The following is an 11341-nucleotide window of genomic DNA, read 5'->3' on the forward strand; positions in this document are numbered from 1 at the left end:
CCCCCCACCCCCACCGCCCGGCTTGCCTTGGCTTTCTTCATGGTTGAAGCTCATAGCTTCTGACCCTTGGGCTGAGAGTAGATACAGCGGAACCTGTGGCCAGAGGAAGATATGCAGGGTGAAGACCCAGCTCCCTGCATGGCTCCAGAAAAGCCCTCCCAACCCCAGCCTGGAGTCTTGTGTTCTTTGTGTATTAAATGTGAACAGTGACCCTGTTTGCCACCAAGGACTGAAAAAGAAAGCCCATGACTCATGTATGGTGACACTTTGGGTTTATTTGCAGGTACCGCCGTGAGGTTCAGTGGTCAGAGCTATGTGCGCTACAGGCCCCCAGGGGCTCAGAACTGGCAGGTCAATTTCTACCTGAAAACACTCCAGCCACAGGCCCTTCTAATGTTCACCGATGAAACAGCATCCATTTCCCTGAAGGTAAGGCACTCCTGCCTGAATGGCTTCTGTGGGTACCCCAGGCTGGGAGGATGGCTACCAACCCAGCTCCTAGCAAAGAATTTTCCTGTGGTGTGCAGGGGTGCCGAGTGTGACTATAAGGTCAGGACACAAGGACACAGGACTTTGAGGCCAGGGGTACCATGGCTGCTCCACCCAGAGATACATGTCCTAGGTCATCCAGGGATGGGGCTGCTTGCTCTGTGGGGTTAGAGATCCTAGGGCGATAGAGAGGTCAGCCCACATGACTCTGATGCTGTGACCATGTTTTTTTTTTCCTTAAGATTTATTTTTATTTTATGTGTATGATGCCTGAAATCTTTACATCTGTATGTGCACCATATGTGTACATTTACCATGGAGGCCATAAGGGGTGTCAGATCCACAAAACTAGAGCCACAGATGGTTGTGAGCCACCATGTGGGTGCTGGGAACTGAACCCAGTGTTCTGCGAGAACAGCCAGTGTTCTTAACCTCTGAGCCATCTCTCCAGTCCCCTATGTTTTGTTTTGTGGAGGAATAGCTAGTATGTCCCACAGCGGAGGTGGGGTTTGCTGGCTACCACTGGGGATTCTCGAGATGACAAAAAAGCATATTAACTTATGTTCAGTGCCTCGGTGCTTCTGTTTAATCTCGTAGGAAGTCTCTGCTGGACAGTTTAATACTTCCACAAGCACCAGGCTCCCACTTTGACAATGAGAAGCTGACTTCGTTAGCTAGTTAGATTGCAGTTTGTTCAACACGTATCTATTGAGCATCAGCATTGGGCGACAGGCCCTGCTTGGTGTGATCGGGTCTCACTGTTGCACAGTACAGAAATCCCTCCAGGGGTTTCCATTCTATGTGGAGACTGAATGATGAAATTCATGGTTAAACACAGGCATCATGGAGTTAGTGTGAATGTGAGAAGCCCTGTAGGCACAAAGGGGGAGGATAAGAGGGGTCAGGTGAGGGGAGCTGGACGTTCAGGTAAGGTGGTCAGGGAGGTGCTGATAGAGCAGTAATTTGAAGGGGTGAGGGATGTGCTCCTTACTCGTCGCATTGCTGTGACAAGATGCCTGATACAAGCAACTTCAGAAAGGTGCTATTTTGGCTTGTGGTTTAAGAAGCTGGGAAAGGTTTGGTAAGGCAGTTGGTCACATTGTATCTGCGGTCAGGAAACAGGGAGGGATGCATGCTGGTGCTCAGCTTACTCTCTCCTTTTTATTCAGCCCAGGACCCCGGCCCATGAGATGGTGCTGCCCACAGCTAGGGCGGGTCTCCCCACCTCAACTAACCTCCTAGGAACTCCTTCCTAGACACACCCATAGGTGTGTTTCCATGGTGATTCTAAAGCCCATCAAACTGACAATGAAGAATAGTTATCACATGGTGATATAGGTGGTTGCTGGGATTGGGGGGTGGGCAGCTAGAGAGGGTGGTGGGAGAATGCCTGTGTTCCTAAGCAACAGTCCAGAGTCCCACATGGCTCCAGGGATGTGAGCAAGGAGGGCACCACCCATAGCTGAGGTCAGAGGTCTAGCAAGAAGAGGGGCATGGCTATGAAGGCCTCAGAGGCCCTTGTAAGGACTTTGGCAAAACAGAGGGTATCAGAAGAGTTGGAGCCAATGACACAGTGATCTTACTGAAGAGGGGCCCGGATGGGACCTGGGTTAAGAAGAGAGTTTAGAGGAACAGAGTCAGAAGCAGAGATCCCCAGCCAGGAGGCCGGTGTAGTGACCCAGGTGAGTGAGGAAGGCTGTGGACATCAGGGTGATGACAGTGGAGCCGTGAAGGTGTCAGATTCTGAAAGTGAAGCCAGTGTAGTGTTACGAGAGAGGTCTGGACTGGGATGGAGTCAGCAGCACATGCATGTTCCTGAAAGTCGTGAGGCCAGATGAGAGTGCCAGGGAGCACAGCTCAGAAAGTAGACTGAGGCTAACCCTTCAGACACAGCCCATGAGGAGGGCCAAGGAGGCTAAATATAAGCAGTGAGTGATGTCAGAGAAAAGCCTGGGGTGCTGCGTCTAGGAAGCCAAGTGAATATGTATCAAGAAGAAGCTGGGGGTGTGGCCTGGTGGTAGAGTGCTTGGTAGGAGAAAGGGAAGAGGAGGAGGAAGAAGAGGAGGCGGTGGTGGCCGGCAGTGATCAGCTGAGTGACTCGCTGCTAGGGGGCTGAGCAGAATTGAAAGTTCTGTCATCTGACTCAGCAACACAGAGATCACCGAACACTCAACACCAGAGGTTTTAGTGCAGCTCAGACAGGTCAATTTTGCCGCAAAGCAGGGGACAAAGAAAGAAAATGTCCAGGTTCAAGACAACTAATTCTTTTAAGATTGGAAGAATAACAAGTCTATATGCTGATGGGGATGATCTGGATGAGAATGTATGAAACAGAGACTAGGTAGAGAGGGCAATCCAGAGAACTCGGCATGAGGGAATTGATGAAGAGGGCCAGCTGAGCAGGCGGGGACAGACGTGATGGTCAGAGTGCCTCCAGACCCTCCAGCAGGAAGCAAGGCCATCAGCCGAGCATGGTGTGGGGCCATGTTAGGTTACAGTCATCCAGTAGGTGGACAGGCTCAGTCTGATGGAGGCAGCTCTAAAGGCTCATCTGTGGCGAAGGTCACAGGACGAAAGCTACGGACAAAGATATAATAGGATATATTTTCTCCAGTCATGCTAAAAAATAGTTCAAATAAACTACCTAACCCAAAATAAACAGAAAAATATCTGGCCACAGGCCACAGTTTGTGGCTTGTTTTATCAATGCAACCTCAACTTGATAGTTGTCAATACAGGGAACTGAACCTAGACCTTCAGGTGTGCTGGTCCAGCACTCTACCACACGCCCCAGCTGTTACTTCTGTTTTTTGAAACAGGGTCCATTGTGCATGTAGGCTGTTCTGGAACTTGCTATAAGTATATCTACCTATTAGGAGGAAAGTGAGCTAGAATATTCTAAGCCAGTGGTTCTCCAGCTTTTTAATTCTGGTGAGTGTGTGTGCGTGTGTGTGTGTGTGTCGCCCTGAGGACAATCTTGGATGTTGCTCTTTGGTACCATCACCTTATTTTTGTGATAGTTTCACACTAGCTGGTCCAGTCACAGACTCTTGCATGAGCCAAAAAAGAGTTCCACCATTAAAGTGTCTTTGGTCCTCATTTTGCTCAAATATGTCAATGGTGTCACCTCCACTCACACCATCCAATGGAAACATGGTAAGGAACAGATGGGACTTAGAGGGTATTTAGATACTTCGGAGGTAATGTTGGAAGCAGTTGAAAATCCTCCAACCTGGGCTGGAGCTGTGGCTCAGTTAGTAGAGTACTTGCCTGGCATGCACAAGATCCTGGGTTCGATCCCCAGCACTGTATAAACGAGGTGTGGTGGTGCACATCTGTAATCCCAGAAGGTCAAGGTCATCTTTGACTATATAGAAAGTTTGAGGCTATCCTGGGAGAGCAAGAAAACCAAACAGCATTGCTGTAACTGGGAGCCTGGCAGTGGGGTGATAGGGACCTCTGCCCTGCCTGATGGCTGTCTGGGCTCTCTTTGCAGCTGGCCAATGGCTTCCTCTGGTTGGAATACCACTGCGCAGGTGGTTTCTACAGGAACTTTTCTACCCTGCGTCCTGTGAATGATGGGAAGTGGCACTTCACACTGTTGGAAGAGACGGACACTTCTGTTCATCTGTTAGTTGATAATATGGACAACACCTCCCTCATCCTCCCAGAGGGATGCCGGGATCGGACGATGGAGAGACGCCTTCTGTTGGGCGGCCTTGTGCCCTCTCATCCTCCTTCAAATGTCTCCCTGGGCTTCGAAGGCTGCCTGGATGCTGTTGTGGTCAACGGTGAGAGGCTGGAGCTGCTGGGCCTTGGTGAGAAGGCAGTGGACTTGCTGGAGAGACAAGCACTCAGCCAGTGCTGCTGGCCCAGCACTGCCTGCAGCCAGAACCCGTGCCTCAATGGCGGGAGCTGTGCACCAGCCCCTGAAGCAGGTAACGACGGGGAAGGTGACCCCAAAGTTTATCCCAAAGTCCCCTGGCATGAACTACCCTTGGTGCATCACTGTTGAGCTGACAAGGTAGGTTCCCTCAGCCTGCCCAGGGTGATAGGCAAGCTGCAAGAATCTAGGGGCGGAATGTTTCTCGAACTGCAGCGCAGAGATGCAACAGGTGTTCGCTGGTGCCTGCTGATGGCCAGCTGGTTGCTCACTCCTTCCTCTTCCCTGTAGGTTACATCTGCAGGTGCCCCCCTCTGTTGTTTGGGAGGCACTGTGAACTCAGAAAGGAGAACTGCACTTCTGCGCCCTGCCTGGAAGGTGGCCCTTGTACCTCCTCCCCTGAAGGAGCATCCTGCAACTGCCCTCACCCTCACATGGGGGACAGGTAAGCACAGGGAAGGCTGTGTGCCCTGGCTCTTTACCCTGCAGCATTAGGGAGTGACCTTTGTGCTCTGACCTCCAGAGGCCAGTAGGAGCCAGGGACTGGATACTCTAGAATCCTGGCCTCTGGGCCTTCTCTGACTCCTTGCCAGGACACTTTGGGGGAGGGAGTTGTTATGTTAAAAAGATGATTCCCTAAAGCCTAGTCCCAACCTCCTAAATCAGATGCACAAATGAGGGCGCAGGAAGCCACGTCTCCACAGCTCCCTAGGACTTTGCTGAAGTTTCTGAAGAAATGGCTGTACCTGCTGTGCACTGTGCTGTCCCAGAGAGCGTCCTAGGGAGAATGATCCCATCTGGCCAGGAACCAGTCTATCTCAGACCGTACTAAAAGATCTGGGCCAAGCAGTGGGGGCTGTCAGGGAAAGAAAAGCATTCTGGAAACTGGAGGTAAAGCAGTTTTGGACAGTTATCTGGTGTTGGGGCTCCCAAGCTTGAGGGCCTTTAAGCATTTATGAGGGAGACTTGTGAAAAGCTTCGATTCCAGGGTCCCCTCCAGACCTATGGAATCGGGATCTCCAAGAATAGCCTGGATTCCATTGCAATCAGCCTGTGTACAAGAGCCAGTAACATGCGAATACAGAGAATGCTCAGCGGTTAAGAGTACTGGCTGCTCTTGCAGAGGACCGTGGTTTGGTTCCCAGCACTCACGTGGTGGCTAACAAAAGTCTGTAACTCCAGTTCCAAGGGATCTGATCCAAGCCCCACTGATGTTCCTGTTTCTTACAGGTTACAGGTGCAGCATACTGGCGCAGCATACCTAGCTTTTTAAAAATTTTGTTTATGAGTGTATTGCTTACATGGATATAAGTGCACCCGTGTCCTGCAGTGCCTGCAGAGGTCAGAAGAGGGAGTTGGATCCCCTGGAAGTGGAGTTACAGACAGCTGTTAGCCACCATGTGGGTGTTGGGAATTGAACCCAGGTCCTCCATTGCATCCAACAGGGTGGACCACATCGGGCTATCAGTGGTGCTCCTTAGTCCTCCCTTCTTGCTGACACAGGTCAGCCACAGAGATTTACAACATGGCTTTGAATTTAAGCTTTAAGAGAGATGGCTGTTAACCGCTGAGCCATCTCTCCAGCCTCTATGCCTAACTTTTATGTGGGCACCGGTGATTAAAACTCAGGTCCTCAGGGCTGGAGAGATGGCTCAGTGGTTAAGCACACTGACTGCTCTTACAGAGGACCCAGGTTCGATTCCCATCACCCACACGGTGGCTATGAACTGTCCTTAACTCCAGTTCCAGGGGAATCCGAAGCCCTCTGCTGACCTCCACTGGCATTGCATGACACGGGTGCACTCACATACATGCAGGCAGTACACTTGTACACACACACACACACACACACACACGCTCTGATGTTGGTGTGTTTGACAATTCCCTTCTACCTTTGGAAAACTCACTGGATTGCAGGCGAGGGCTCTTTCACATAGACCTGTGTAAAAGGGAACTGCAGAAGTCCACTGACTGCTTCTCTGTCTCTGCAGGTGTGAGATGGAGGCCAGGGGCTGTGCCGAGGGACATTGCCTCATCACTCCTGAGATCACGAGGGGGGACTGGGGACAACAGGAGCTGCTGATCATCATAGTGGCCTTGCTGTTGGTCGTTGTCACCACCACCGGGCTTCTCTTGTACTGTCGACGTTGCAAGTCTCACAAGCCAGTGGCCATGGAGGACCCAGACCTCCTAGCCAGGAGCATTGGCGTTGACACCCAGGCCATGCCGGCCATCGAGCTCGACCCCCTGAGCACCAGCTCCTGCAACAATCTGAACCAACCAGAGCCCATCAAGACCTCAGTTCCGAATGAACTTGTCACTTTTGGATCCAGCTCCAAGCAACGGCCGATGGTGTGCAGTGTGCCTCCCAGGCTCCCTCCGGCCGCGGTCTCCTCTCACCCAGACCATGAGTCTATCATCAAGAGAACTTGGTCAGGCGAGGAGCTGGGTTAGTATAGCCAGAAGCCCCATGGCTCTTGGGTGGATGGAAGGGGGCAGGGACCCTAAACATTCCATTGACGTGTAAGCATTTTTAGCCCCTGGTCAAGTCAGTCTCTGGGGGACATGAAGGGGCGTCTTCCTGGCCACAGAGTACTAAGGACTGGAGAAGATACCAGATCTCTTGACCCACAGTGTGTCACTCACTGTGCTGATCCATGATCCACTCTTAATTCTAAGTCACACTGTAGGATTGATGATCATGTCAGAAACTGTAGCCCTGAATGGTTTTGGGTAGACTCTGGAGTAAAGGGGCACGTCTGTACATTTGTGCTATTTTGCAAAGGGAAAGAGAAGCAGTGGTCCAAGGCTCTGGTTGTTCACTCTGAAAACTGGACTTTGCTGACCCAGAGGAACTAAAGGCCCTCCCATCTCTGGCTCAGAAGGAGGTGAATTTGTGAAGCACTTTGTTTTCCTGGTGTGCTCCACTAAAGCTACAACACAAATTTTCACTGTGTCACTAGGGGGCTTAAAGATGAACTGACTTGGTCTAACCCAGCTTCTCAGTGACAGAGACAGGTGTGAAACCAGGGACTGCATTCCTAACCTACCCTCACCGTCACTCCTGTGCCAGACGTACCCCATCCCAAGTCTACACTATGCCTCTGCTTCCTTCAGTTCAGAAATTACACTCCCAATGGATCTTGAGAGGAGTTGCTGCATCCAACAGGATGGACCACATCGGTCTATCAATGGTGCTCCCTAGTCCTCTTCTCGTTGACGCAGGTCAGCAGCAGAGAGTCACAAGATGGCTTTGAGTTTAACCCCTGGCTTTGAACTTGCCCCCAGTGAACCTTAGCCCACCCAAGCTTCCAATGACAACCCACGCAGTCGGGCCTCGAGCATGCCAGCATCCTGGGCCATCTCAACCACACAGATAGCACCTTAGGGCTTGCTGGAATGCTCACAGTCTCTTACTGCCATCTGTTCTGTTTCAGTTTACCCCAGTGGAGCTGCAGTCTGGCCCCCAACTTACTCTCAGAAGCAACCCTGGGAATATCCACACCCTGAAGTGACCCAGGGACCTCTGCCACCCTCACCTCACCACTTCGTGGGCCCAGCCATGATGCCAGATACCACGGGCCTTTATGGAGGCTTCCCTTTCCCCCTGGAGCTGGAGAACAAGCGGGCACCCCTCCCACCCCGTTACAGCAACCAGAACCTGGAGGACCTGATGCCCCCAAGGCCCCCTAGCCCCCGGGAGCGCCTGCTCGCCCCCCGTCTCAACGAGTACACGGCCATTAGCTATTACCACTCGCAGTTCCGCCAGGAAGGAGGTGGACCCCGCCTAGCAGAGGGGGGCTACAAGGGGGTGAGCATGCGCCTCAGCAGAGCGGGGCCCTCGTATGCTGACTGTGAAGTAGGCGGTGGACCTGCTGCAGGCCGGGGCCAGCCCCGGGCGCCCCCCAACTATGAAGGCTCAGACATGGTGGAGAGTGATTACGGGAGTTGTGAGGAAGTCATGTTCTAGCTTCCTGCTCTCAGAGGAAGGCAGCGGGGAGGCCCAGGCCTTCCAGTCCCATAGGGAGTGAGTTGGGTGTGACTGGGAGTGAGAGAGAAACGCCGCCCCCTCCCAGTCCAGACCATCTCTAGAAATGTGCTCTTCCGATCACCAGCTGGTCCCTGAAGGTGGAGGGAAGCTGAGGGCCCCAGGACGGAGGATGCCCAGAGCGGTTACCCCGAATCCCCAGGCACAGCTGCCCTCGGGATGAGACCCAGGCAGTATCGGGGCTTTACTACCTCTCGGCCCCAGCAAGAAAGAGCTCTAACCGCTGGTTTCACTTGGCTGGGCCACAGCCCTACAGTTGTCCACTGGCCCACGGAGGGGCAGGCAGGTTTGTACCTAACGGTCATAACTGCTGAAGAGGGGAGGCCCAGCGTCTTTGGACTGTGAAGGTCCATGCAGTGACCTCCTAGGGGCTAAGAGCAGCCAGGGAGCAGGTACAGAGTCACCTGAGTATGTGCATCATGTACATCCGGACGGGCCACATCTGCCAAGTGTCCCGTCACCACCACGCTGGGCACTGGGGGCAACAGGGCTCTCAGGAGATGAATCACTTGGACATCTATCCTCTAGAAGTCTTGTTCTTGCGGCCCACTTTCAGAAGGACTTGCTCCACCTCTGAAAATCCTAGGACTTTCTACCAGTCTGCGCCTGTCGGGATCTTGCCCCAGACCTTCCGTGTTGAAGAATTCAGACCTCGCAGATCGTCGGGTTCTTTGCCCCAAGTTTCCCAGGCACTTTTCAACTCTGGTGTCTGGATGTGTTTTCCTAAAGGGAGTTTTCTTGTCTAGATCCAAGGAACTCAGAGCTCCCATTCAGGGCCAGGCAGAGGTAGGAGCCAGCCAGTGGGCCCAGGCCAGACACCTTGCCCTTCCCTACCCCTTCATGGCAGATGCCCCTGCCAATCAAGTGTTACTCACACTGACTCAACCCTGTGCATGGGGAGTCAATGTGGGCATGCATTCTACACATGTGGGCACCCATGTGTAGAGAGTTATGTAGCCAGGAGTAGCAGAGACTAGAAGCCGGGCAGGCCTGTGGTGGCCTCAGCACCCCGTTCCCTGCCAGTCCCTCTCTGGTCCGCTGCCTTTTCATGCGTGTGGCTTCTGGAGTCAGAAGTCAAGGAAGAGCCATGAGCCTCACATCCACAGAGCTGGTCACGGTGAAAGGGAATTGTATGGAGAGGGGCATCCATGTGCACACTTCCCAGCCGCGCATCACTGTGGGTATGAGTGACAAGATTAGCGATGTGTTGGCCATTTGTGTGTTGGTATTTTTTTTTTAACAATAAAATATCTTTTTTACTGTTATGTTCTATGTTATTTAGCATGCTTCAGACTGGGTCCAGGGAATACCACAGGGTCTCCAAGGGCAAGCCCAGGTTCATGAAAAATGTGGGGGCTGGGAGGCGTCATCACCATGACACCTGCTAAGCTAGATCCCTGAGCTTGACCTAGATACACAGAGGTTTGGGGACTGAGGCCCCAGGAGTGATGGCACATACCTTTAATCCCAGCACTAGAGAGGCAGAGACAGGAAGATCTCTGGGAGATTGTGGCCAGCCTGGACTACAGGGAGACCCTGTCTCAAAAAAATTAAACAAAAAATGGAAACAGGCTCTGGGGAACAGGTTGGATCTGGTTCCCAGCCAGCACTGTGACCCTCATCATGCCACATCTGGTTGGAGTAGGGAACTGTCAGTCTGGAGAGCCAGCAACTGCTGCTCCTTTCAAACTGTTCAGAGACTTCCCCAGGCAGCTGTGTGACAGAGATGACAGGTGACAGAGGCAGGCAGGGATGGCGTGGGCATGAGGCATCTTGGTAGAGCAGGAGGTCTGCAGTCAGGTGGCTTTTATGCCAAACCCGGTGCCATTGCACACAAGTTTGACTCTCCCTCCTTGTCTCCCTCTCCTCCCTTCCTCTCTCTTGTTCTCACCCCCCCAATTGATAGCCAAGTATGACCTTGAACTTCCAATCCTTCTGCCCCCACCTCCTGAGTGCTGGGTTGCAGGTCTGTACCATCACGCCTGGTTTATACAGTGCTGAGGCTCAAACCCAGGGCTTTGTCCATGACAGACAAGCTCCCTACCAACCGAGCTACACCCTCAGCTGGCCAAGAATAGTCCAGGCTTTTCACAGCAGAACTGAGTTCAAGGTGCAGAGCTATCCCCAAGTCCTCTACACATGCTGACAACCCTTACCAGAGTCAACCTCTGGGACACACCACCCCCCAAAGTGCACCGCATACAGTAGGGCTCGTTCCTGGCATTGCACACTCTGAGTCTGACAAATGTAATAAGCCATCCACCATTACAGGATCATATGGAGCAATTCCACCGCCGAGTCATCTGTGCTCCGAGTATCACCCCCACTCTAACCCCTTTCAGCCACTGACCTCAATGCCTCCACAACCCTCCCTTCCCAGCAGGCCACAGTCAGAACCCCTCCTTAGGTAGCCCTTTCAGGTTGGTCTACTCTCACTCCATAACATGCATTTATGCTTCCACTACTCCTCGACATGACTTGACAGCCTAGTTCCTTTTAGCTCTGAAGAATATTCCGTTATTTGTATATACCACGGGTTTTAACTGCTTGTCTACTGCATAACCTCTTTGTTGTTTCCAAGTTTTAGTTGCTAGAAACACCCGTGCACAGGCTTTCCTGCAGAAGAGTTTCAGATTACTTTGAGTAAGCTCTGCGGGGTGCCATTGCTGGATCATATGGCAAGATGGTTAGAGCAAGCGTAGTTGTATGAGAAGCCAGTATGTGCACCAGTTTGCACTTCTCCAGCATATTTGTATATACCACGGGTTTTAACTGCTTGTCTACTGCATAACCTTTGTTGTTTCCAAGTTTTAGTTGCTAGAAACACCCATGCACAGGCTTTCCTGCAGAAGAGTTTCAGGTTACTTTGGGTAAGCTCTGCGGGGTGCCATTGCTGGATCATATGGCAAGATGGTTAGAGC

The 11341-nt window shown here is 52.2% G+C and overlaps 1 protein-coding gene across 1 annotated transcript in view; it reads left to right on the plus strand.

Annotated features, from left to right (window-relative positions):
* The window catches only part of Fat2 (FAT atypical cadherin 2), a 91084-nt gene extending 81399 nt beyond the window's left edge, over positions 1-9685 (plus strand). The window contains exons 19-23 of the mRNA XM_008851882.1: positions 284-429; positions 3986-4427; positions 4664-4817; positions 6364-6821; positions 7810-9685. Coding sequence (XP_008850104.1) covers positions 284-429; positions 3986-4427; positions 4664-4817; positions 6364-6821; positions 7810-8342 — 1733 coding nt within the window. The 3' untranslated portion in view covers positions 8343-9685. The remainder of the gene's footprint in view (positions 1-283; positions 430-3985; positions 4428-4663; positions 4818-6363; positions 6822-7809) is intronic.
* Positions 9686-11341: the final 1656 nt, after the last annotated feature.

Source organism: Nannospalax galili, unplaced genomic scaffold (assembly GCF_000622305.1).
Source record: "Nannospalax galili isolate Female #2095 unplaced genomic scaffold, S.galili_v1.0 scaffold706, whole genome shotgun sequence".
Classification (NCBI taxonomy): Eukaryota; Metazoa; Chordata; class Mammalia; order Rodentia; family Spalacidae; genus Nannospalax; species Nannospalax galili.